General features: G+C 49.3%; 2 protein-coding genes across 5 annotated transcripts; one reads left to right on the top strand and one right to left on the bottom strand.

Annotated features, from left to right (window-relative positions):
• Positions 1 to 1,035: 1,035 nt before the first annotated feature.
• TRIM72 (tripartite motif containing 72) lies at positions 1,036 to 19,996 on the bottom strand. 3 transcript variants are annotated; one of them, XM_030300709.1, is made up of 7 exons: positions 19,917 to 19,996; positions 8,536 to 8,932; positions 5,247 to 5,342; positions 4,929 to 5,159; positions 4,230 to 4,252; positions 3,333 to 3,451; positions 1,036 to 2,374 (listed from the first exon to the last, which is right to left on the bottom strand). In XM_030300709.1, exons 2-7 carry the CDS (start codon positions 8,923 to 8,925, stop codon positions 1,800 to 1,802), a joined length of 1,434 nt encoding a protein of 477 aa, XP_030156569.1. In that variant the 5' UTR covers positions 8,926 to 8,932; positions 19,917 to 19,996; the 3' UTR covers positions 1,036 to 1,799. The 3 variants fall into 3 exon arrangements, with proteins under 3 accessions (XP_030156569.1, XP_030156570.1, XP_030156568.1); XM_030300710.1 differs by lacking the exon at positions 19,917 to 19,996 and adding an exon at positions 11,794 to 11,832; XM_030300708.1 differs by lacking the exon at positions 19,917 to 19,996 and adding an exon at positions 9,363 to 9,753.
• A 119-nt stretch (positions 19,997 to 20,115) lies between these two features.
• On the top strand, positions 20,116 to 21,344 carry LOC115504055 (apoptosis-associated speck-like protein containing a CARD). Of its 2 annotated transcripts, XM_030300713.2 has the most exons (3): positions 20,116 to 20,425; positions 20,683 to 20,739; positions 20,985 to 21,344. In XM_030300713.2, the coding sequence occupies exons 1-3, from the start codon at positions 20,152 to 20,154 to the stop codon at positions 21,239 to 21,241; spliced, it is 588 nt and encodes a 195-aa protein (XP_030156573.1). In that variant the 5' UTR covers positions 20,116 to 20,151; the 3' UTR covers positions 21,242 to 21,344. The 2 variants fall into 2 exon arrangements, with proteins under 2 accessions (XP_030156573.1, XP_030156574.1); XM_030300714.1 differs by lacking the exon at positions 20,683 to 20,739 and having other exon boundaries at positions 20,136 to 20,425.
• The last annotated feature ends 5,538 nt before the right edge of the window (positions 21,345 to 26,882 follow it).

Raw genomic sequence — 26,882 nt, 5'->3', positions numbered from 1 at the left:
AATATCTAGGGCTTTTTCTTGCAGGCAGCAAGGAGTTTTTGAAAGTTTTGAGCAACTGGATCATAGGACAACATTTGTGTTTTTAGAAAGATTAAATGGGTCGGGGCGCCTGGGTGACTCAGTCAGTTGGGCGTCCGACTTCGGCTCAGGTCATGATCTCGTGGTCCGTGAGTTCGAGCCCCGTGTCAGGCTCTGTGCTGACAGCTCAGAGCCTGAAGCCTGCTTCGGATTCTGTGTGTGTCTCTCTCTGACCCTCCCCCGTTCATGCTCTGTCTCTCTCTGTCTCAAAAATAAATAAACGTTAAAAAAATTAAAGAAATATTAAATGGGTCAAGAATGAAAGCCAGGTGGACAATAAGGAGGTTACTAGGCCTGGCGATAGGTCATCTGTCTTTCACACAGATTTAATGGGGAAAGAGTCTGAATATAATCATCTCTATTAATGCCACTGGATTTGACAACCAACTAACCCTTTTATTTTACTTTCTATCATGAAACAACTTCTCAAATTAATCCTTTCTCCCCAGACCTATTCCTCTGGGAGACACAGCCAGACCTTGAGGCCTCCCTTATCCTACCCACTTTCTTTTCTCTCTAACCCCCAAGAAAATTCCCATATTGGCACCAGGTTCCAGGACTCCCCAGGCCCTTTCACACATCAGCAGCAGCATCCCTGACCTGGGAGAGCAAATGGCCCCACACCATCAACTTCTCTCATGACAGGAGGGGCAGTAGCCTCTAATCCCACCTGCCTGAGTCCCCCAAGGCCTCTCCAAGTAAGAGGGACTCTCTGGGCGTCAGTGGTTACTCCAGAGTCCAAGAAATGGGCCTTTGAGCTAAAACCAAAGAATGTGTGAACCAGGAAGTAAGCAGTGAGGGGCCAATGGGTGGAGGGATAGGGGAATAGCTTTCTATTCTCCACAAGCAGCAGGGCCCAGGCTGGAGTTAACATCAGGCTTTTCCTCTTGGTTGGCAACTTGGGGTATTTCTTCAACGTCCAAGACACTCAGTAAATATATTCCAGAGTCAGAGAGAAATAGTTGGGGATCAGTTTATTCACTCGCATGGGCTCTGGCAGTTTTCAAATGGCTGTTGATCTCCAGAGGAATATATTGTGGTTTTCCTATGCCTGAGAGCTAATAGTTATCGATAACTGACTCCGTATAACGGAAGCTGATTGAAGAGACCAGTGTCTTAAGTCAGCAGTTCTCCAGGTGACCCCACTTGTAACCTGCAGCAAGAGCATCACCCTAGGAACTCGTTACAAAAACTAAATTTTGGTCTGCCCCCAGACCTAGTGAACCAGAAACTCAACACTCTGCTTTAACAAGTCACTGTTACATGCTTTGAAAATGTGGTTTTGATGCCTGGCCAAGTTGGAGAACCACTAAGTGAAAGATCTTTCTGTATGGTGAATCTGGAACCCCTGCCCCAAGGCCACCAAGAAGGAGGGGAATGTGAGGGGAATGCGAGGGGCTCCTTGCTCTACAGAGTTCTTCAGTCCCCCTTCCCCCATATTCCTGCCCTTTTCACTCCTCCCCTGAACTTCAATTTCTTCCTGGAATCCTTGGGCTTCCTGGTTCCCAAACTGGAATTTCCTCACTGACCTGACTTTAGATCTTCCTTCCCCACAGCCACCCAGCCCCTGAAACCCTTAACTTCTCAGAAATTTTGGAGTCCCGAGTTCCCAGTCCCCAACCCCCTTGGCCCTGCCTTCAGCCCTCGCAACCTGTCCCCTGCCCACCCATCTCCTTCCAGGCCTGCAGGACCTTGCACCCCTCCCCAGTCCGGCAGGCAGCTCAGGCCTCCTCACCATCAGGCCCCACAAGCAGCAGCGGCTGAGCATTTTTGCCCTTGTCGTGCCAGCACACGTCAAAGAAGGGGTACACAGGGCCGGGCAGGCGCTCGTGGAAAGCAAAGAGCTGCTCGAGGGCATCAGCGTTGCTGGCATCATAAAAGGAGAGGATGCCATCGCCAAAGCTCAGGTAGATCCCAATGCGCAACGGCCGCCTCTCCGGGGTGCGCAGCGCGCGCGGTTCCTTGGCTTCAACATGCGCCTCCAGGATCTTGCCTTCGCGTAGCCCCAGCAGCCAGAGGCCCTGCGAGGGCACAGCGTGCAGCCGGCCTCGGCGGCTGGCCTGGGCCAAGATCACGCCTAGTGCCCAGCGTGGCTTATCGCCCACTTCCACCTCCCAGTAGTGCTCGCCATCAGACAGCAGCTGGTGTGCCACCACCGCCACGGCCTTGTCGAACTGGCACGGGTCCTCTCCGGCCGGGGGCGCCTTCTGGTCCAAGCACTCCACGCGGCGGCCAGAGGGAGACACCACCAAGCTCGGGTGGGCCGTGCTTGGGTCAAAGGTCAGTTCCTTCATAGCTGCCAGGGGAAGAGTGGTCAGACCCTTACATGTTTGCCTCCTGTGAGCTTCTCCCAACCAATTTAGGGGCCTGTCTGCTCTAATCCCCCCAATATCTTTGGTTAGTGAGCCCCTTCCTCTCTGCTTCTGGCCTGGGCCAAAGACTGTACCTCTCTGAGTTTCAGTCTGCTCAGCTGAAAAACAAAGCCATAACTGACTTCCTCCACAGTAGGAAGGCATTTAAGTCAGTATGTGGATGCAAGGCATTTAAGTCAGTATCTGAGGCCCAGGTCACAAAGCAGGAGAGAGTCAGGAAGCCTGGTCCTAGGTCAGTCCCCACCTCACCCAGCTGTGTGACTTCAGTCAGTCTTGAGCCAGTCTCTGGGCCTTAGTCTTGCCTTGGATAAAACAGAACCTGCCTCCATTCCCACTTCCCCTCAAGGCAGTTAGGGCTGAGCCAGCCATGTATATGAGTCCTGGAGTTCTACAATCTATGGCACCTCACAGCAATCTGGCTCTCACGGAAAGGAAGCAGAGAGCCCTTGAGCCTCCCCAGCCACAGGCCACCAGAGTCAGTGTCTGGCCCTGGCCAGTCCCCCAGGGTGCCAGCAATGCAGATCCTCAGCCTCCAACTAGCAGGGATTATCATCTCCACTGTCCAGAAGGGGCAGGAACTGACCAGGGATCACCAAGGCTCAACCCCCAGCCCTAGCCTCCCCTCCTTGCCAGCAGCAGCATCTTTTTAGTAGGCAGAGTCCTCCCCATGTCAGTCACCCACCCGTAAACCCCATGCCCTCAAAGTTCCTTCTCTGAGCACATGTTACGAGGGTTCAGGGGAAACCCCAGAAGTAACGGGGCAATGGGTACCTTCTTTGATGACTTCCCCAAGTTGGGACTGAGGCTTCTCTGTGTGTAGCTGGAGCCTCCCCTCAACCACACAGTTACAAACAGAAACCCGGAGATAGCACCTCCCAGTACCTGGCATCAGAGCCCGGAACATCTTCCTCCACACCTGGAATTTGAAGTCGTCTGAGATGACAGGAAGCTGGATGTCCAGCCGGGCAGGTGGTGGTGATTCCGCCAGGATCTTCTGTAGCCTGGAGCGGGGAGGGAAAGGTGGGGGGAGGTGTCTGTGGGGGGACTTCCTGGAGGAGGCATGGGGTGGGGGTGGGGGGGGCCAAGAGATGTTATCCCAAAGAGAGGAGGACAGGGGCCATGGTGTGGAGTCCCAGGATCTCTCCTGCATCATACCCTGCCCTAACACTCTGTCAGAGTTTCAGTTTGGAAAGACAAAAATGTTCTGGAGAGAGGTGGTGGCAACATACTTAATGCCGCTAAAATTAAAATGTACACTAAAAAGAAAAAATAGTTAAAATGGAAAATTTTATATCATGCATATTATACCGTAATTTTTTTTTAAGAAGAACCTTTTGTTGGGATAAGGTCCACACTCCTCAGCCCTTTAGTCTGCTCCCATCTACCACACCGACTTTGTCTTCTCTCCCTCTTACCAGTCTTGGCACCTGCTGTTCCCTCTGCCTGTAGCACCTCTTCCCCCAGCTCTTCACCTCTCCTTGTCATTCCTCCAGTGGCCCACCAAATGTGCACTCTACTGGGAAGCCTTCCCCGGCCACCCCTTTCCTGCCACACAGCACTAAGCTGTGTCCCTGCCCACATCTGTCCCCAGTGCCAGTCTGGGAGGTGCCTGAGGAGAAGGACCAGGTCAGGTTCCTTTCTGTGCTCAACGCAAATGCAGGGAGATCAAGGTGGACAGAATGGGGGTGTGTGAGCTTCCTGTGGTTAGAGGGTTGGCCGGCCAGTGTCCCTGAAGACTAGGGCAATTTGGGAAAAGGGGAAGAGACAAGTTGGTCTCACCTGCTGGTCACCAGGCAGTATTTCTAGAAAGAGAGAAAAAGAGAACGGAGGTGAAGCAGGCAGGGGAGACACTGGAGACTTATGAGAATGGGTGGACCAGCAGGAATGCTGAGTGTGGTGTCAGGAAGACTCAGAAAAGCCCAAAGAAACCCAGAATTCGAAGCCAACCCTAGCCCTTTACCTCTGTGTGAATTAAAAAAATGTACCCCGCCTTCTTCAAGAAACCAATTCCCGGGCGCCTGAGTGGCTCAGTTGGTTAGGCGACCAACTTCGGCTCAGGTCATGATCTCGCAGTCTGTGAGTTCAAGCCCCGCATCGGGCTCTGTGCTGACAGCTCAGAGCCTGGAGCCTGCTTCAGATTCTGTGTCTCCCTCTCTTTCTGTGCCTCTTCTCTCTCTCTCTCTCTCTCTCTCTCTCTCTGTCTCTCTCAAAAATAAATAAACATTAAAAAATTTAAAAAAGAAGAAACCGATTCCACCTGGTAGAAGATTATCCAAATAAATACACAAACCTCCAATGTCTATGACAGGAATGGTGCCCACTAAGATTCAGTGTCTGTGCAGCGTCTAGCCTAAACAACCATAACAGCAGTCCTGGGGACCACCCCTCCTTGATGCATGACCCTGACTCTGTCCCTGTCCCTCTCGGGGTCCTGAACTCTGGTTGAGAGGCAGAAAGGGAAGGTCATCCAGTGCTCACCATGAGGAACTCAGTCTGTGGCTTGTCCGCCACCTCCTCCAGCACCTTCTCCATCTGCCGTAACTGCTCCAGGTAGGAGTTCAGGCTCCCCAGCTCCCGCCGCAAGGCAACCCCTGCCTCACCCCGCACGCGCTCTGCCTCACGGTCCAAGGAGCCCTCCAGTGCAGCCAGGAACACCCGCATCTTGCCCAGCTGCTCCCCGACAGCCCCCCGGAACTGACGCACCGTCTCCTGTGGGAGCAGACAGGCAAAATCCCTTGGCTGGGACCCCCAGCCTGGATGCCCAGTCCCCAGGGTCTGCCATGCTGAGCCCCTCACCTCCACCTCCAACAGCTGATGTTCCAGCACAGCCACACTCTTCTCCTTGCGCATACACGCCTCCTGCAACTGCATCTTCTGCTGTGGCAGCTGCGTCTGGGGGGGATGAGGCATAAAGAAGTGATGCTGCTGTCGCCCCCCCCCAACCAAACCCTCACCTCCCACCCTAAACCTGCCATCTCTGGCTCAGCCTCAATGCCAGCTCCTCCTCCAGCCAGGCTGACATCTTACCATTCCCCAAACTCATGTGCAGATCTTGCCAGTGTCTAGAATGCTTACCCTCCCATTGTGTATTTAAGGAAGTTCCCCATGGCCTTGCCTTCCCTGATCCCACCCCCTCAGCAGTCAGCACCCCTAGCACAGGTCTTTGTGAGAGTGCAAACACAAATGTGGGGTCCTCCACCAAACAGGGGTACAGTGGTGGCACACAGCAGGCTTCACAGGGTGAGTGTAGGTTGTATGAAGAAGAAATACGGCCTCCACCTCTCCCTGGGCTTTACCCTATCCTTAAAAGCAGAACATTAGCAAAACACCCCAATCGGCCTTCCTGCACACCTGAGGGCTGTGGCAATTTAATAAAAATGTCTGCTGCGTTGGGGCACCTGGCTGTCTCAGTCAATAAATCATGAGACTCTTGGATCTCCAGGGTCGTGAAGTCCAGCCCCACCTTGGGGGATAAATGTTACAAAAAAAAAAAAAAGTCTGCTGTATCAGCCAATTAAACACATCTGTAGGTCTGTCAGTTGGTGAGTGCTGAAACGCAAGTGTAGGGAAACTCCTAATAGCTCCAGCCAAAGTCATTCTTCTCCACAAGGAGAATCTGAGGCTCCAGTCCTGCTTCCATGGCTTCCAGCCTCAGTTTCCTCTTTTGCAGAATGTGAGCAGTCACCCTCACCTCACCTGTGGTTATGACAAATTGGCGGCCTTCTCCCAACTCCCCCTAAGGGAAACTGAGAGACTTTCTAGGCTCTATCTGCGCGTGAGTCCACGGCTGGCGGTAGCCCCAGGATTGGACCATGGAGACCATGGTCACCTGGCCAGGCGCCAGGTCCGTCTCCTTCCTGGGACGCCCTCCTGGGCAATGGCCCCGCCTGCACAGGACAGAGAGGGCCTGGTGGCTCTCAGCATGGAGCCGTCAGAGGTTCAGAGGCGGCAGGGCTAAGCCATGAGGCAGAAGTGCGACCAGAACCCCTGACTCCCAATGTGCTCAAGAAGTTCAAACTGAAGCGAGGGGAGGAGCCGCTCCCGGAAGGCTTTCAGAACATCCCGCCCGGGTCGCTGGGCTGCTGGGCCTCGACGTGCTGTGATCTCACCTACAAGCTGGACACCCTCTGCCGCGAGGACTATGAGCTCAAGGCAGTCCTGCTGCGCGACATCGGTATGCAAGAAGAGACCGCAAGGTTTCAGGGGATGGCGTGAGTCCCGGCAGATCCCATTCAACCACTCTTGAGTCCTGAGGACACATGGTCTATGGACCCAGTCCCTCTTCATCACCAGGGACCCAGGCATTCAGCCACGCCCCAGCCTTCCTGTCTCCCTCCTCCTTCAGACTTCTTCCTGGCGTCCCTTCTTCAGAATTCCTGCCAGCCCCTCCACGCGGCCAGGGCATACCCTGACAGGAATGTATCCTGCCCCACCTGCCCTTTCGAGGCTCCTGGGTCACCTGGTGCTCTGTTCCATTTTGCAGACTCTATTCTCTCTTTGCAGATCTCTCTCTCTCTCCCTCTCTCTCTCTATTCTCTCTTTGCAGATCTCTCTCTCCCTCTCTCTCTCTCTCTCTCGACCAGATTGGGAGTTCTGGGGTTAACAGCAAAGGTGAGCCTGGATTAGGAAGGCTCCTGGGAAGAGGAAGTTCCTGCACTGATCTAGGGGACCACCAGTCAGCACTGAACAGAACTGGGCAAGGCAGGAGCTGGAGGAATGGTGAGGCTGGTTCCCTGGAGGAGTCTGGAAGCCTCGAATATCAGCCTGAGGAGGTGGTCTACCCTTTTTAGAAGTCTGGGGGCCTGGGGTGCATGAGTGGCTCAGTCAGTTAAGCGTTAGACTTCTGCTCAGCTTATGATCTCAGGTTTATGGGTTGAGCCCTGCACGAGGCACTCTACTGTCAGCACAGAGCCCGCCAGCTTCGGATACTGTGCCCACCCCCACCCCCACCTTCTCTCTCTCTCTCTGTCTGAAAAATAAACATAGAAGGAGGAGGAGGAGGAGGAGGAAGAGGAGGAGGAGGAGAAGGAAGAAGAAGAAGAAGAAGAAGAAGAAGAAGAAGAAGAAGAAGAGGAGGAGGAGGAGGAGGAGGAGGAAGTCGTCGTCGTCTGGGGACCAAGCAGAATCGCTGCAGTGCAATGCTGATGTTTGTGGGCAAAGATAATCCGCAGAATCCCACCCAACTCCTCATTCAGGAGAAGACAATGGCAGCTTCACTGCGGGGGAGGAAGGACCGCTGCCTGCCTCCAGAACCCGCCTCTTCCAGCTCCCCACAGCTGTCCTTTATTCTTCCACAGCCCAACAAATGCTTCATGACACCTTGAGGGGCCTGTGTAGACACATACTCTCCCTCAGCTACATGCCCTCAGATGTGGCACACGTCTGACATGGACGAACCAGCGTGAGCCTGCGTCTCTGTTTGCTAATGTCTGGGTGTCTTTTCTGGGCACCCGTGGCAATTGCAAACCTTGGGGTGCCCACAACTGTGTGTGGGCTCTGGAAGCGTTCTAGACTTCCAGCTCCATCTAGAAAAACAACCTGGTTTGGGGTCTCGGTGCCAAAGGGGGCCTGCGCACAGACCTGCGTTGCCCTCCCCGCCAGATATTGTGACCCTTAGGCCCGCACAAGTTTTGCAGCTCCGAGGAGAACGTGGGCGAAGCAGCCTAGCCGCCTCAGCCGGAGGCCCCCAGCCGCCTGACCTGGCCCCAAGCCCCGCCCATCTAGTCATTTCCTCCCGGGCCTCCACCCAACTCGGCTTGGTGGCGGTGGCCCCCGCGTCTCTGGGCGCGCTCCAGTAGCTAAGCCCGGAAAATCTACGTTTGGGCCGCAGCCCCTGAGCGCCTCCTCCAGGCTCCTGGCTCGGCCCCGGCAGGCTCCGCCTTCAGCTCCTCAGCCCGCATTCCCGAGCGGCCTCGCCCCGCCCGCGTCCCCCGAAACTCCAGGCGCCCTGGGCCCTGAAGCTCAGAATCCAGGTCCATGCAGTGACCTCCAGATCGGCCAAACTCCGCTCCAGCCAACAACCTCGTCCCACCCCGGTCCCCGCCACCGCCCCCCACTGCCGCCTGAGGCCTCCCGAGCCCCGCACCTTGAGGCGCGCATGGGCTTCGGCGGCGGGGAGCAGGCGGTGGCCGCGGTGCGAACCGAGCGAGGCGCACACGCCGCACACGAGCGCGCGGTCCTGCTCGCAGTAGATGCTGAGCGGGTCTAGGTGCTCCTCGCAGTGGCCCTGCGGCACCTGCGCCAGCCCCTCCACCAGGCGCGCCAGCTGCAGGTTGGTGCTGAGCGCCTGTGGCCGCGTGAGTGCCTGGCAGCACGGGCAGGGCACAGTGCCGTCCGCCGCCGGCTCCCCCGCCACGCGGCTCAGGCAGGCTCGGCAGAAGCTGTGGCCACACTCGGCCGTCACAGGCGCGTCAAACAGCTGCAGGCACAGCGGGCAGGACAGCTCCTGGTGCAGGAGACCGGGCGCGGCCGACATGACGGACCTGAGGAGAGGAGGGGTCAATCAGGGAGGCTCCGCGGAGCCGCGAGCTAGGCCCGGCCCCAGACCCAGACAGGGGGGATCCCCAGCCTATAAAGACCCCACATCTCATACACAAAAGGACTCTAGTTCTGGGCAAGGGGGAAGAGGGACTCAGTTTCAATCCCCAAAGCAGCCTCGGCTGCATTTCTCAGCTTCAGCCCCCAAAATTGCTTCTAAGAGGGACCTTGTCTCAATCCCAGGTCCTAAACCCGAGTTCCGGTTGCAGTCTTACCCACTGTCCTTCCCTGTCTTAACTCCAGGCCTCAGCCCCAGCCCCAGCCCCAAATTCCCCAGAGCCCCCAGGCCCTACCATTCTTTCACTCACCTCTCCAGGATCCCCAGCCCTCCCCTCCCCCACATCTCCAGGCCTCCCGAGGACCCATAGGACTCACAGGTCTGGATGGAGATCTTGGGCAAAAAGAGACTCCCAGGAGGCCCCGTCAAGGTCAGGCCTAACCTTACAGGGAGTCAAAGCTGTGTCTGAAGACAAGCAAGGGGCAAGCCGCAAACTCAGAGCAAGGACGGGAACTCACAGGGGCAGCTAACAGTGGACACCACCGGGAAGGCACACAGTGAATAATGGACAGACCCTCCCAGACTGAGCCCTGGCCCCAGGACTATATTTAGCTGCCCTGCCCACCCCTTCCCATCACTTCTGGAAACCGTTCTAAAAGTGAGGACTGAGTGGTCAGGGGACAAGCATCACATGTCAAGGCCACCTGTCCTGGCCCATCCCACTGTCCCTTCCCTGGCTCAGCCTGGAGCCAGAAATCACAACCAGCAGGGAGGCAGGGCCTGTCATACCACAGAAAAAAAAAAAAAAAAAAAAAAAAAAAAAAAAAAAAAAAACAGGAACATGTTTGGGAGGAGTCTCTCCTTTCTCCTCCACCCCCACCTCCACACTCTCTAGCCTCCCCCTTCTCTGCCTGTGGTCCCTCCCCAGTTTGTCACCCACTTACTCCCCAAGTTTATGGCTCTCCAAGATCACACTGCAGGAGGACAGGACTTCAGCCCACCCTGAAAGCTTTTCTTCCTCCAGACTTGAGGAGAAAGGCTTTTCCCTGCTGGTCTTTCCAGTGCCCAGCAGAATCCCTGGGGCAAAGCCGGCTTCCCTAAGTGCTTGGGAAATGAATGTTAGAGGGACAGTTGAATGAATTAATGAACTGAATCCAGGGCCTGCAGCCGAGAAGTTGATTCTGCCCTGAGAGCTTCAGGCCTTTACATGCTTAGCCTTCGATTCTCAGTTTATGTATCATTCAGAATGAAAACCAAAGTCCTCACTGAGCCCTTCAAGGCCCTATGTTACTCTTCTCTCACCCCTCCCCACCTGCTCACTCCAGCCTTGGCCTTTGGGCTTGCTGTCTCCTCTGCCTGGAACACTCTTTCAAACTCCTGTACAGCTGGTTTCCTTCCTGTTCTGCCTCAGATCATTACCCGGTGTCACCTTTTCAGTGAGGCTTTTCCTAACTCCTTGATTTTAAATCTCACATTTCCCTTGCCTGTTCTATTTTCCCCCATAAAATTTATTACCATCTGACAAGCAACATTTTACTTATTGGCTCTTGAAAGTCTGATTCCTCCTACTGGAATATAAATTTTTTACACTGCTTGTCTCCAACCTAGAATAAAGTGTGTACACACTGCACGTACACAATAAATACTCAATGAATGAATAAACACACAAGCTCACTGGGTCCTTTTCTTTTGGCCTCGCAGTCACTTTCTCTCAGCTTTTCCCTGTATTTGTTCATTTCTCCCTCAATGGCATTCTGTCTTAATCTGAGTTTCTGCTTATGTTTCAGTCTTACTCTCCCCTTTGGACTCTCTTTTTGCCTCTTGGGTTTTTAATGTTCATTTTTATTAATTTTATCCCAAATGTGCACATGAGGTGTTCTTTAATAAGAGACAGAGTTATTAAATATTTCCCAGTAAACAGTAAATGTACTGTGCCATAGGATGATGGGATGAGAGCCAGGTCAATTTTCCCATGAGGGTAGCCAGACACCTTATATGTGAGCAACAAGGAAGAATTCCTTTCAAGGAGTAGAAATCAACTGTTCCCCTCCCCTCCTTGAAGATCTTTTTATTGCAACTCTTTGCCAAGTAAATAAGTCTCCCCAGAAGCCAGGTAGATCCCTGCCCATCTCAGCTCATCTTTTGTTTGATTGTTTTTTTTTTTTAATTTTTTTTTTCAACGTTTATTTATTTTTGGGACAGAGAGAGACAGAGCATGAACGGGGGAGGGGCAGAGAGAGAGGGAGACACAGAATCGGAAACAGGCTCCAGGCTCTGAGCCATCAGCCCAGAGCCTGACGCGGGGCTCGAACTCACGGACCGCGAGATCGTGACCTGGCTGAAGTCGGAAGCTTAACCGACTGCGCCACCCAGGCGCCCCTGTTTGATTGTTTTTATTTACTTATTTTTAATTTCAAGAATATATTTTATTTAACCTAATGTATCCAAGATACTATCATTTGACATGTAACCAATTTGAAAATTATTAATGTGGGGCATCCTACTGACATAGACCATGCAACTCTTGATTTCAGGGTAGTGAGTTTAAGCCCTATATTGGGCATAGAGCTAACTTTAAAAAAAATTTATTGGAGTGCCTGGATGGCTCAATCAGTTAAGCGTCCGACCCTTGATTTCAGCTCAGGTCATGATCTCATGGTTCATGAGTTCAAGCCCCACGTCTCTGTGCTAACAGCTTGGAGCCTGCTTGGAATTCTCTCTCTGCCCCTCCCCTACTCTGTCACACTCTCTCTCTCTCTCTTTCTCAAAAATAAATAAATTTTTTAAAAATATATTAACGAAGAGTACCTGGGTGGCTCAGTAGGTTAAGCATCCGACTTCAGCTCAGGTCATGATCTCACAGCTCATGGGTTCGAGCCCCATGTCGGGCTCTGTGCTGACAGCTCAGAGCCTGGAGACTGCTTCAGATTCTGTGCCCCCCTCTCTCTCTGCACCTTCCCCGCTCACACTCTCTCAAAAAATAAATAAACATTAAAAAAATTAATTATTAACAAAATATTTTACATTCTCTTTTTCATACTAAGTCTTTGAAATCAAGTGTGTATATTACACGTAGGGCAAATCTCATTTCAGAATAGCTTCATTTCAGGTGCTCAAGAGCCACATGTTTATAGTGGCTATCAAATGGGATAGCACAGCTCTATAATCTCAATGATCTTATAATAGATGAATATTAAAGATTGTCTTATTAAGCCTTGTTGATTAACTATAGATTTGTGCTTATGTGCTTGATCAAAATCCTAAGAAAATGCAGAATTTAGGGAGAAAAAAGAACTGTTATTTAAGCAGAGCATTCTTGTATTTGTCACCCTACAAAAGTTTTATTTATGAACTGAAACTCCCATTCCTTTTAATAATTTCTTAAATCCCAAAGCAGTGTCCAGATAAACAATGAATTGCAGTCGCAAAAGCATAAGTAAACCTTAAATATGACAAGTCTTTGAACTTGTCTCCAAGCTCTGAGGCTCATTTTTTCTTGAATACTTGAAGTGCTTGCATGTTACATGCTGGCCCACTTAGGAAGATACCCCAGGCTTCCTGGCACCTCAGAGGCTTAACCTAGGAACATTATACAGGCTATAATCATTTAGGCCTCTCAGAAAGAGAAGTTTTATTATCTTTTGGATCATAGCAATTGACTACACAGATGACTACAGATTTTACCCTCAAGGTATTGAAAAGTCTTAAGAAGCTACCAGGGCTTTTTATGAGAATGCTGAGAAACCCAGGGAAGTTTGATTTCCCCAAACAGGAGGTGTGTGTCGGGGCGGTGGGGGGGTGGGGGGGGTGGTGGGGAACAAGAGCATATCTGGAGCTGGTCTCTAAAACCACAAACCACTTTACTTCCACTCAAAAGTCAAGAGGCCCCTGCATGGCTCAGTTGGTTAGGTATTCAACTCCGGCTCAGGTCATGATCACTCAGCTCGTGAGTTCAAGCCCTGCATCTGGCTCTGTGTTGACAGCTCAGAGCCTGGAGACTGCTTCAGATTCTGGGTCTCCCTCTCTCTCTGCCCCTCCCCCATTCACACTCTGTCTCTTTCTCAAAAATAAAAAGTCAACATACTGAATATAGATCTCACCTGGAGTTTTCATCACTGCCAGGCTGAGGCTAAAGGTTTTGGTCAATAGGAGTTGGTGCCCAGGACAAGGAGGACAGTCAACTCAATCCCTCTTCATAAATGGGCCAGATTTGACAATGTAGACATTGATTGTCTACAGCAGTTTGGAGGATAAGAAGGGGCCAGGAACAAACAATATCTAGAGGAGGAAGAAGTAAGGACTTGTATGGCTAACCCTAAGAAGCTCTGTGAGGTCCCTGGGGCCCAGAGCTCAGAGGGGACAGATTTCAGCTTGCCCTAAGGGGAGCTTCCCAATGGCTGAAGTCATAAATGCCATCAGAGGTAAGACCTCCTTGTATTGGATAAATGCAGAAAGAAGGCAGAAATCCCCCAATCAGGGCCAGGGCAGAAGCAGGTCCTGAATGCTGATATCACAGACTCATGCTGGGCGTCCCCAGGAAGATCGCCTGCCTCTCTGGGCTCCAACACCTTCAGCCACAATATAAGGATACATAGGATAATAATACCATCCCTGTAGGGTTGTTATGAGGATTAAACCAGATATTATATTAAAACGCCAGGGACAGTATGCTGGCACCCAGGGGCTTAGGAGGCAGTGACTGCCACCACCAGACTCAAATCTTGACTCTGCTCTTTCCTCATGTGACTTTGGGCAAGTCATTTAACCTGATTTTCTCATTTATAAAATGGGAATCATGTAAGGATTTTTATTAAGACTCTTGGATTGTTATGAAGATTCAACAAGCTAATTCATATAAAGCGCTCAGAACGATGTCAGGCCCATAGGAAATGTTCAGTAAACATTGGCTATTGATATTACAATTATTATTACTAAGTATTCCAATGAATCTTCCCTACAACCCTGTAAGGCCAATAACATCATCCCTACTCCAGAGACTGGGGGAAGTGAGGCTCAGAAACCTTAACAATGACAAAATCACGCCATTTGCAACTATATGGATGGAACTGGAGGCTATTATGCTAAGCGAAATTAGTCAGAGAAAGACAAATATCATGACTTCACTCATGTGAGGACTTTAAGATACAAAACAGATGAATATAAGGGAAGGGAAGCAAAAATAATATAAAAACAGGGAGGGGACAAAACATAAGAGACTCTTAAATATGGAGAACAAACAAAGGGTTACTGGGGAGGTTGTGGGAAAGGGGGTGGGCTAAATGGGTAAGGGGCAGTAAGGAATCCACTCCTGAAATCATTGTTGTACTATATGCTAACTAACTTGGATGTAAATTTTAAAAAATAAATTTAAAAAAAAAATGACAAAATCACCTACCATGTGCCAAGCCTGTTCCAAGTGCTTTACCATTCTTAATCCATTTATAACCTCATAACTTCATTTATAACCTTGTAACACCCCAGCATTGTTCCTATTTTACAAGGAAGCAATGAGGCACAAGATTAATAATGTTCTAGCAGTCTATGGTCCTTCTGGCTGCAGAAGAAGCAATCTGGTTCCAGCAATCAAAGGTCACTTTTGTTGGGGCTGGGGGGGGGGGGGGGGGGCGGACCACACCCAGGAGGCACCTTACCAGTACCAATAGCTCTGGCTCTAGTCCAGGGGGCAAGAGTGGGCCTGAGGTAAGACCTGGAGGTTCTTTCCTGCCAGAGAACAAAGCTCAGAGCTCTCTTTGAGCACTTCCCCCAGAAAAGGAGGTATTGAGGGAGAAGAGATTATCATGGCTTCCCAGAGAAATCCTCACCTATTCCTCACCTCCCCAGATGGAAATCACCCTGACAAGTGGGCTCTGCCTTTATCTCTGTGGGGGACCCTGGCCAAGTCATTGCCCTTCTCAGGGTCCTGATTCCCTATGGGCTGATGAGGTGAATGCATTAATGTTACAGATCGCAGACCTCAGAGACGGGCTGTGACCTCCCTAAGTCACACAGCTAAGAGAGGATCTGGGAATTGAATCTGAGTGGGTCTGACACCACTCATTTCCTGCTTTTCCCACTATTCCACAATCTTCTGAATGTACTAGTTCTAGAGCTTCCTGCAAAAAGGAGGAAGTTAATATCATTATTAACAGTCCAAAGGAGGAATAAATTTCCATATACATAATCTCTCCAAGCCATTTATCAATTTTTGAGGGGAGTGAGACTTTTAGGACTTTTAGGTGGTTGGAATTTGGGACTATGGGTCAGATGGTTCAATCTGTGTTTCCTTGTTTACTACCACTGTCAGCTTCCAGAGTAATTTTATTATTTCTTAATTCTTAAATTTTAATTAATTTCTTAATTAAAATTTCTAAATTAAAAAATTAATTTCTTAAATTTTATTATTTCTTGGAAAAAGTGACTACTCTGAAAAATTCAGTTTTCTCCTCTGCAAAGCAGGTAAATACACACAGCTCACAGGGCTGTTTGGAGGTTTAAATGAGATCATGTATGTTAAGTGCTTAGCACAGTGCCTAGAACATAGTAAATTCCAAAGAATGGAAGTTGTTATTACAATTATTACTGCCTCCCACCAGCACTTACCATGTGGTTGTGCATCTAGTAGATGCTTAATACATCTTAGAGTAAAATAGATTCTCCAAAAACTTTGTTCCTTTCTGAGTTCACATCCACCTGCCAAAAAGTGTCCTTATTCTCACTGAGCTCCAGCCTGAAACCACTGGAAGGAGCGAGACTTCCAGTTCTAGGAGAGGAATAGCTGTTTTTCCAGCCCCTCCTCTCCTTCCCTATGACATCACACCAAAAGGCTAACACTTGCTCTGAAGAGACGTTGGGTGAAAATCACAGCCTGGATCTTCTGTGTCCCAGGCAGAATGTGTGTGTAAGCAAAAACATGACTGGGGTTGGACACCAGGAACAAGCTGGGCTCAAAAGGGTCCTGGGTAGTCACATGTAGGAACAAGGGAAGGACAAAATGTCACACCACCATGACACACATCCTCAATCTGATCACCTCCAAAAAAGCCACTTGTGAGAAGCCCACCCTCTACTCCTAGTCACAACTCATACTCCCCCAGAAGCAATTTCCTGCAGCCCCACAGTTTCCATTGAAATATGTTACATGGAGGGGGCACGTGGGTGGCTCAGTCAGTTAAGGTCTGACTTCAGCTCAGGTCATGATCTCAAGGTTCAGGAGTCCGAGCCCTGCATGGGGCTCTCTCTGCTGTCAGTGCAGAGCCTGCTTCGGATCCTCTGTGTCCCTCTCTATCTGCCCCTCCCCATCCCTGGGCTCACCTGCGCACTCTCTCTCTCTCAAAAATAAAATAAACACTAAAAAAAAAAAAAAAAAAAAGGAATATGTTACATTAAGTTTACTTAAAGCCAAGGCCATCCCATCCAAACAGGGGTTTAAGAGATACAGTCAGGGGCGCCTGGGTGGCTTGGTCGGTTAAGCATCCAACTTCGGTTCAGGTCATGATCTCACGGTCCATGAGTTCGAGCCCAGCGTCGGGCTCTGTGCTGACAGCTCAGAGCCTGGAGCCTGTTTCAGATTCTGTGTCTCCCTCTCTCTCTGCTCCTCCCCTGTTCATGCTCTGTCTCTCTCTGTCTCAAAAATAAATAAACGTAAAAAAAAAAAAAGTAACTGCTTTCTTTAAAAAAAAAAAAGAGAGATACAGTCAAATGGCCATGTGGTCAAGAGGATCCCTGCTCTATGTAGGGGTTGAATCAGGCAATCGTTTTTAAAATTCCATTGTTCAAAAATCCAAAGCATTAAAGATTCTAACAAATGTGAAAAGAGCAGGTTTCTATGATTCTAGATTCCAGAATTCTTTTGTCATTCTATAAAAGCTTATAATGGTTAGAACTATGCCAAGCCCTGTGGTAGGTGCCAGGGACCACAGAGGGTCCTCAAGGAGCTCTCACTCTGGTGGGAAAACAGAGTGAACACACTGTATGATAAAGGCACCATAAAGGCATCCTGCAGATACGTAAAGGAATAATTAGTTTTGTGCAGAGATGATAGAAAAATCAACAGGGAAGAGTAGACAGAGGACAAATTCAGAAGCTAGACAGACAAGCTATATGATCCCCTCAGCTATATGACTTTGGGCAAGTCCTTCAACCTCTCTGAGCCTCAGTCTTCTCACCTGTAAAATGGAGCTACTAGCCCCTGTCCCAAGGGGATTGTTGTCAGGATTAGAAATAACGTATGATCACAACCTAAAGCGGTTCTCAAAATTTTGTTATTTCTTTGAAAAAGTGACTACTGATGAATGTTGGGACAAGCAGGAACTCATCAAGCAGATCAGATGAGAAAAGAGGCCAAGCAGAGAACAGGTGCTGCATGTGGAGAGAAGTCCAGAGGCCAAAAAGATAGAAGATGCAGCTGAGGCGGTTAGCAAGGGCCTTGAAGGCCAAGCTGAGGAGCCTGGACTTGATTCTGAGGACACTAGGGAGTCACAGAGTTCTGAGCAAGAGGGGTAAGATCAGTGTGTAGGCTGGGAAGATGTAGCCTTTGGGCCACAGTGTACAAAATGAGTTGGAGGGGCGCCTAGGTAACTCAGTCGGTCAAGCCTCCAACTCTGACTCTTGATTTCAACTCAGGTCATGATCTCACAGTCCTGAGATCAAGCCCCAAATAGGGCTCCTCATTGAGCATGGTGCCTGTTTGGGATTCTCTCTCTCCCTCTATCTGCCCCTCCCCCACTCTCTCCCATGCACGTACTCTCAAAATAAACATTTTTTTAAAATGAGTTGGATATTCTGAAAAGATAAAGACCAGTGAAGAAGAACAATAATAAACAGCCATAAGTCAGGTGGCTCAGTCAGTTAAGCATCCGACTCTTGATTTTGACTCAGGTCATGACCTCACTACTCGTGAGATGGAGCCCCATGCTGCATTGAGGAACCTGCTTGGGATTGTCTCTCTCCCTCTCTCTCTGCCCGTCTCCTGCTCACTTCCTCTCTCTCTCTCTCTCTCTCTCTCTCTCTCTCTCTCTCTCTCAAAATAAATAAAATAAACTTTAAAAAATAGGGGCAACTGAGTGGTTCAGTCATTTAAGCATCTGACTTCGGTTCAGGTCATGATCTTGTGGCTTATGGGTTCTAGCTTCATGTCGGGCTCTGTGCTGACCACTCGAAGCCTGGAGCCTGCTTCAGATTCTGTGTCTCCCTCTCCCTCTGCCCCTCCCCCATTAACACTCTATCTCCCTCTCTCTCTCTCTCTCAAAAATAAACTTTTAAAAAATACAATACAATAAATAAAATAAACAGCCATCAGCCAAGGAACACTGGCTATTGGGCCACAAGTGCCAGCCATGGTGAGGATAATGGCACATAATACACCCAGACCATGTGAGTGCAACATGCACGAGGATGGAGAGTGGACCCTACTACTGTGCTGGAAAGTCTTGAACACAACGTGTTGCAGGTAACAATGGCCTCATTTATCCCTTCATTCAGCGAGTCATCACTGAGCATCTACTAGGTACTCTTGATGCTGGGGATTCGGCAATGAACAAGACAGACAAGGTCTCTGACCTCACTGAGCTCACATTCTGATGGGGAGATGGATGTCCAATAAATGAATAAATGTACATGTCAGGGTCACATCAGTAAAAGGAAAGGTGATTGTTACAACCGAATTGAAATGGAAAAATGAAGGATTCCAACATCCACCTAAGAAGGAGAGCCAGGATTCAAACTAGGAACTGTACAGCTTCAAGTCCATGGTCTTTTAGCTCCTAGCAGCTGCCTCCCTTTGAACATTTAGATGCAAAGCACACCCTCCAGTTACCAGTATCCTCCTTTTAGCCACAAGGCCCCTTCATTCATTACTGACTCCACAAAGATTTATCGAACAACCATCATAGGCCAAGCGCTGTCTTAGATGCTGTGGATATAAGTGTCTGCACAAGCATGATTTACAGACTGGCAAAGAAGACTGATGCTAAACAAATCCACATAATTACAATTTAGTCACAATTGCTATGAGAGCAGGTGTTATGAACTAGTCTGGGAGGGATTCCAAACCTGGCCTTCCAGAGGAAGTGACATTTAACTGGAGCCCTAAAGTCTCAAGAATTTATAAGGCAAAGAGTGAAGGAAGAGACTTCCAGAGACAGGGAACAACACATGAAAGGCTTGTAGAAGCAAAGGAGTCTGGCACATTTAAAGAACTGAGAGGCCAATATGGTTGAAACTCAGAGATGGAGGGAGAGCAGGGTGTGACACAAGACAAGGCTAGTGAGGTCTGCGGGCACCAGACCAGCAGGGCCTTCCCAGACACTGTAAAGGCAACTTAAAGATTTGGGGCATAGCTTGGGCTCCGATGCCTATCCATGCCACCTTTCATTTGCTCTTCTAGATCAAGCCCCCTGGGCCCAGAGTGGCTCTCCACCTATGACTTTCCCTCATGAATTTTCTCAACTATTCATCACAAGTGTCTCATCATCACTTCCCTAGAAATTCAGCTCCTGAGACCAAATCCTGGCTGCCCCAGCATTTGGCAAGGTTTGAGAGGCCATCAAGTAGCCCATGTTATGCTGGAATACTTACTAAGTGGATGCGTGTTATCCCATTTTACAGATAAGAAAACTGAGGCACATACAGAAAAAGCACACACAGCTATTCTCTACCCCTTTTTTTTACATCTCATTTCTCCCCAGCATGTGGGATTTGGTAAGCTACATGGTTCTGGATGTTAGGGTTCTATGATTCTAAAGATTCTATGACACGTAAGAGAGGATGTTAAGATTCAGGGAAACGTGGAGATTTTAGCGTTCTAGAATTCCAAGATTGTAAGACTTGGTGCTTCAAAAACCCAGGTTCCTGGTCGGTGCTAGCTACTGCAAACCTGGAGATGCAGGCGCTACCCCATGAGCCCCTCTCTTTGCCAGTCTCCGGGGTCTCACCTCGCGCGTCAGCTGGAGGACGCGATCCTGACGCCCCCCAATGGCCAGGCTACAGTCTGCAGGCCTTGGTGTGTAGGAACCAATGGGGTAGTCCGGCACTCTGTGCCCCAGGGTATCGGGCTGGGGCAAAGGCGGTTATTGGGAGAAGGCGGGGAGTTCCAGGTCCCGCCCCGGAGCAGACTTCCTGGTCCGCAGACAATTCAGGAGAGCGACTGCAGCAGGGGACCCGGGAGCCATGGGGTGCACTCGCGACGCCATCCTGGACGCACTGGAGAACCTGACTGCAGAGGAGTTCAAGAAGTTCAAGCTGAAGCTGCTTTCAGTGCCCCTGCGCGAAGGCTATGGGCGCATCCCGCGGGGGCCCCTGCTGTCCATGGACGCCATGGACCTCACAGACAGGCTGGTCTCTTCCTATCTGGAAGAGTACGGCGCAGAGCTCACGGCGCTCGTGCTGCGCGACATTGGCATGAAAGAGCTATCAGAGCGGCTGCAACAGATCACGCGCAAAGGTGAGCACTCTCCCTCCACGCTCTGGAGGGGCCCCAATCGCTGGGCCTCCTACATGCCCACACTACACCACCCCCACTCGAACGTTTGCCCCTTTGGGTTCTTTCGCTTTCTGTTCCTCCTACGGACTAAAATTGCAAAAACTCGTCCTGACCTCCTGTGCTTGGCCCTGATCTTGGCTTCTTGACCAAGGGGCCCCTGCCAGAGACTGGAGATAAGGTAGGAGGCAAAGGGGACCACTTGACTAATTTCCTTACAGACCAGGCAGCCGCACCTGCTGGGATCCAGGATTCTCACCTGAAGGCAGCCAAGCCAGGTGAGGCCTCCACACCCAACCTTTCCAGCCACACCCCACCACACACCCCCACCCCTGCAGGCCTGCAGCTGTATCCCACAGCCAGGAACACTGAAGAAGGTTGGGCCCTACCCTTCCCACTCACCTACATGCCCCTTTGGCCACCTCTGGTGGGAGGGGGTTCAAGGGAGGGAGAGATCAACAAAACAGGCCCCAGTATCTGCCCTGGGAACTGGCTCATCTGCTTTCCTCCATCCTGCCCCCAGCAATGCACTTTGTGGACCAGCATCGGATGGCCCTTATCACACGGGTCACAGATGTGGACGGGGTGCTGGATGCCCTGTACGGAAAGGTCCTGACAGAGGAGCTGTACCAGGCAGTGCGAGCAGAGCCCACCAATGCACTGAAGATGAGGAAGCTCTTCAGCTTCACTCCAGCCTGGAACGTGACCTGCAAAGATCTGCTCCTTCAGGCCCTGAGGGACACCCAGCCCTACCTGGTGCTTGACCTGGAGCAAAGCTGAGGTATCTTCGCCAGCAGTGGCCCCATGTACAACCCCTGGCAGTTCCAGCCAACTTACCCCTTATGATTTTTCTTATGCATAATAGAGGAAAATCCAGCTCGTACTTGTGTGTTTTTCCTACTCCCAGCCTGAAGGTACATGCAGAGCTAAGCTACTTTATAAATGCCACAGAGGCCAAGTGAAGGCCTGTTCCTAGGGCAGCCGGCTCCCCAAACACTTCATCCTTCCTGCCTCAGTCACCATGAAATACCCCTCATTGACCATTTGGTAGCTCCTCCAGTGCTCTTCAGAGTCTGTCCTTGAGGTCACAGTTAGCCCTGCGGCCAAGGTCTAAAAGTTAAGAGAGGTGTGTACAAAGGGTCTGAAACTGAAACGGTTTGGCCTTGTCAGAGACATTTATCAGCAGACTAGCCTACAATAGCTTCTTTCATGTTTTCCTTTGGGAAAAAAATACTGTAAAATTAGAGCACTTTTCAAGGGCAGAGACAGAGTATCCTCTAAACAGGATAGAATGGGGCACCTGGGTGACTCAGTTAAGCATCTAACTCTTGATTTTGGCTCAGGTAACGATCTTACAGTTCATGAGTTTTGAGCCCCACGTTACTCTGCACTGACTGCATGAAGCCTGCTTAGGATTCTGTCTCCTGTCTGCCCCTCCCCTGCGCACACTCAGGCACTCTCTCTCAAAAATAAACATTAAAAAAATCAAAACAAAACACAGAAGAGCACAAGAAATCAAGCATAATTCTAGGGTTCCTTCTGGGACTGGCACGGCCTTCAGCAGGCTTCATTGCCCCCTCTGTTCCCTCCCCACCTTGGAGGAAGGGGTTAAAGATTACACTTTGCCCAGAAAACATGCCAACCACAAAAGCAAGACTTCGGAAGTGAGTTCTAGTAGCCATTTCTTCTTTTCATTGAATTTTTGCCTACAGAGGAACATATATTTTTCTCTAGGAAACCACACTTAAGGAGTCTTCTTCAAAGGCTGTCAGGGAACCAGGATCCTAGAACTACACCCTAAGTACACATTGCACCCAAATTCTGGCTTTGAGACAGGATGGGGGAGGTTAAGCACAACAGGCTGGCACACCAGCCCAGTATCCCATTCTTAGCGGTTAGATCATCAGACACAGGATCCAGGTATGCGGGTACAATGTGGCTGCTTCTGTGCCACTCACAATGATACACGAGTTCACAATGAAAAGCTGTGCAGACTTCACTCTGAATACCCTCACCTAGAGGACACAAGAACTCCCTCAGAGGTGTGTGCACAATATCCTGAACAGTCTGTATTAACATGTCCCTATCCTGATCTACTGGATCACCAGAGCAACAGGAGAAAGCAAGTACGTAGTTGGCTATAAGAAGCTACCAAGCTAAGATGTGGCCTCTGTCAGGGCCACCCAGTCACATGGGACTGACTGTTCCTAATGCTACTTGGGACTCCAGAAGAGCAGAGCTTTCCCAAAGCAGCAATCAGCCCTAACACTCAGTTTCCTGTGGGCTCATCATTCTTAAGCCAGCTACCCCCCATACAATAAATGTTAATGGTCCCCATTCCATACTCAACCCTGAGATGTGTTCACTTATGTTCTGCAAGGACCTCACCATGTTCAAACTGAAGTGGTCTTCCTTTCACCATCCCTGGATCTTGACATAAGGTGGTATCAGCGTAAAAAGAAAACAAGAAATCCTAGCATGTTCCATAAAAGTCCAGATTTAGTCTTGCTTGATGCTACTAGCTCTTCCAAGACTAACATCCAGGTGGGCAAGGCTGGCTCAGTCATTGGAGCATGCGACTCTTTTGATCTCAAGGTAATGAGTTCAAGCCCCATGTTGGGCATGGAGACTATGTTAAAAAAAAAAAAAAATCCAAGACTAACTTACATCCATCCAACCGCCTTCTCAACCTCACTGCTGCCACCTGGCTTATGCCTAACATCTCACCTGCGACAGGCTCTCTACCTCTAGTCTACCTTCAAGGGCTGGAATGATTAAAACTGATCATGGAGATGATGGCTTCACTTCTAACATTAGGACACCTAAACTCTTCCAGCCTGGCCCTTCAAGACTCCATCCAACCTCTATCTCCCTTTCACATATCCCATGATCCCAAAAATATCCCTAGAACACGCTGGTCCCTTAACTATGACACCTTGAAACTTCTACCTGTCCTAGCATGCCCACAGGCATGCCTTTGTCTGCGTTCCAGTAGCTCTTCCATGTCACTATGGTAAAGCAAACCATGTTGGTTTGTTCTTATTTAAGATCCTCCCATTAGACTGACCCCCCCCCTCCATAAAAAAGACAGCTTTCCAACAAGTGCCTTGCATACAGAAAGTAATAAATGGTAGCTTGTTTATCTCTAGAGGGTTTGTTCTAAAACTCCACATGAACCTAAGGAGTCTCAGCAGATGGGAGCATAGCTAGCATTTGCTTGCACAACAGAGATCCTTAAAAACAAGTTACAAAAACCAGCACAGGGGTGCCTAGGTGGTTAAGTGACCAACTTTTGCTTTCCAGCTCAGGTCATAATCTCACGGTTTGAGTTTGAGCCCTGTGTGGGGTTGCGTGTGGACTTGAGCCTGCTTGGGATTCTCTCCCTCCCCCCCCGCCCCCACACTTGCTCTCTACTCAAATAGTAAAAAGAAAAAAAACTGCAAGCCTGAGACAAAAGAAATGGTTCTAAGAAACTGCTCCTGAAGTCAAAATTTCTCCAGAGCTTTTTTTCCCCTTGGGGTGCCAGGGAGAAGCATGGGAGAACTGAATCCTGCCTTAAGTCTGGTTTTTTAATGCTTTTAATACTTACTTTTGAGGTGGAGAATGGCAGAGAGGGAGACAGAATCCCAAGCAGACTCCATGGTCTCAGGTACAGCTCAGTTTGGGGCTCGAATTTGTAAACCACGAGGTCATGACCTAGGCCGAGATCAATAATCTGCCGCCTAACCAACTGAGGCACCCAAGGCACCCCCTGCCTGAAGTCTTTAAGCACGGTACAACATAGTAGTCAAAGACACAAGTTCTACAGCCAAAGGACATAAACTCAAACCCCTGCTCCACTTCATATCAAGTTATGAGACTTTAGGCCAGTTTGTGCCTCAGCATCCCCATCTCTCAAATAGGGATATAGGAATGGAACAGTAACTGGCCCACAGCTAGTACAAATTAGCATTAGCAAGTATCTCCACTGGAGTGTTTTGGTTCCTGGAGTGGCTCAGTCGGTTAAGCATCCGACTTCAGCTCTGTGCTTCAGATTCTGGGTCTCCCTCTCCGCCCCTCCCTCAATCATGCTGTCCCAAAAATAAAACATTTTTAAAAATTAAAAAAGGATGTTTTTGTTCCTAACCTACCCAATGACTTAACATAAATAGCACCGGAAACAATCAACTTTTGCTTTAATCTCCAAGCATCCCAAGACTGAAAAAAGACCAGAGACGCCTAGCTGGCTCAGTTGGCAGAACACGTGAATCTCGATCTCAGGACTTTTAAGTTCAAACCCCACACTGGGTGTAGATTATGTAAAAGAAAGATCTTAGGGGCACCTGGGTGGCTCAGTTAAGGGTCTGACTTTAGCTCAGGTCATGATCTCATGGTCCGTGGGTCAAGGCCCATGTCGCGCTCTGTTCTGACAGCTCAGAGCCTGGAGCCAGCTTGATTCTGGGTATCCCTCCCTATCACGTGTACTTTCAAAAATAAAAACAAAAACATTAAAAAAAAAAAGCTTAAAGGAAAACAACACAGTATTACTAACACCCTTGCAGATCTGAATATACCCCTACCTAGTACCATGACTGTTATTCTATCCCCAGGATAGTTGTTTTAAAATAAGAACAGGGGCGCCTGGGTGGCTCAGTCAGTTAAGCATCCAACTTCGGTTCCGGTCATGATCTCACACCCCACTTATGGCTCCACACTTTCTCCCTCTCCCTCTGCCCCTCATAGGATTCTCCTTCTGCCCCTCGCTCACTCATGCTCTCAAAACTAAATAGCTAAAAAGTATAAAATTTTTCAAAATAAAATAAAAATTGTAATAAAATTCTGTAAGCTGGACTCAACCTTCTATGAACATTTAGCTTAGTTCCTAGCTAACACCATTTATGTAGAATGTTTTACACACAATGTCAAGTTCCTCTTCACAAGTGGAAAGTGCAGTGAACTAGCATAAAAGGAATCTCTGCAAAAGTTTTTATACAGTACAGATCTGAGTGTGCAGTTGAACCAGCAACATCAACATTGCCAGAGAATTCATGCCCCACTTGGACCTACACAATCAGAATCCACATGCAAACAAAATTCCCAAATGATTCAATGGGTTCAACTTAAGACACTGCTGTAGAGGAACTGGCTCCACCATCTCAGTCTGAGGTTTGCAGAGGCCTCCCCTGGATGTGCTTTTTCACTCGGAGACAGTAAACAGGGTAGGCCAGTTTTCTCTCAAACTCTAGAAAAAAAATAGTTATAAAAGCCCTGTCAGTCTAGATCTAACAGACAAGTCCCCACTCCCTACAGGGCCTGCAGGACACTGATGAAAAGCTACAGGGAATGCGTACAACGGTGTAACACTGCCACCCTGAGGTGTGTGTGCAGGACGCTACCTGGAAGGCTTGGCTCCTGCTCCCCTCAGTGTTTATTCTTCCCATACCCATCCCACTCACCCTCCTTGGGGGGTTCTCTACTTAGCCATCTAATTTGGTTCCCACTACAGCACAGGAAATCCCAAATCCTTAATCCAGCAGTCCCAGCTCCACTCTTGTCTGCACTCCTCACACTAGTGGCTCAATTGTTCTGTTAAAGGAACCCTTCTCTCTGGCACTACAGCCCCAAGATTTAGGACTAAAGCCATTGTCCAAAGAGCTGAGAGAGCAGGATCCATCAGCAAGGTGCCTGATTTCCAGACCCAAACTCCTGCTCATGAGGCAAATACTTTCCTCACTTATTCCTGCCTCAATACCAGGATTTTTAAAAAATGTATTTTTTAATGTTTATTCATTTTTGAGAGAGACAGAAAGCGAGTGGGTTAGGGGCAGAGAAAGAGAGGGAGACACAGAATCCAAAGCAGGCTCCAGGCTCCGAGCTGCCAGCACAGAGCCCAACGCGGGGCTCGAATTTACAAGCTATAAAATTATAACCTGAACCGAAGTCAGACGCTCAACCAACTGAGCCACCCAGGCGCCCCAACACCAGGATTTTAGATTGAACAGCATCCACAAGCTTTTCTAACTACTAACACCATGGGATTACGGGCCCAATAATTTCAACAAGCCAAGCCCTAAAGTCAAATGTGTTGGCAAGATCTACTTGACATTACTTCTTCAGCTCTTATGTGTCAGTACCATAAAGATTGTTATCTCATGGAAAGGTAAAACAGATGATTTTAATAAACTTAATAAGTAATTCTAAGTCTAAAAGTATTTCAAAATAAGGGGCGCCTGGGTGGTTCAGTTGGTTAAGCGTCCAACTTCGGTTCAGGTCATGATCTCACAGTTTATGAGTTCAAGCCTCACGTCAGGCTCTGTGCTGACAGCTTGGAGCCTGGAGCCTGCTTCAGATTCTGTGTCTCCCTCTCTCTGCCCATCCCCCCTCTCAAAAATAAACATTTTTAAAAAATTTTAAGTATTTCAAAATAAAAACTAAAGATGAG

Source organism: Lynx canadensis, chromosome E3 (assembly GCF_007474595.2).
Source record: "Lynx canadensis isolate LIC74 chromosome E3, mLynCan4.pri.v2, whole genome shotgun sequence".
In the NCBI taxonomy this organism is placed as follows: domain Eukaryota; kingdom Metazoa; phylum Chordata; class Mammalia; order Carnivora; family Felidae; genus Lynx; species Lynx canadensis.
This window is presented reverse-complemented; position numbering and strand designations above follow the sequence as displayed.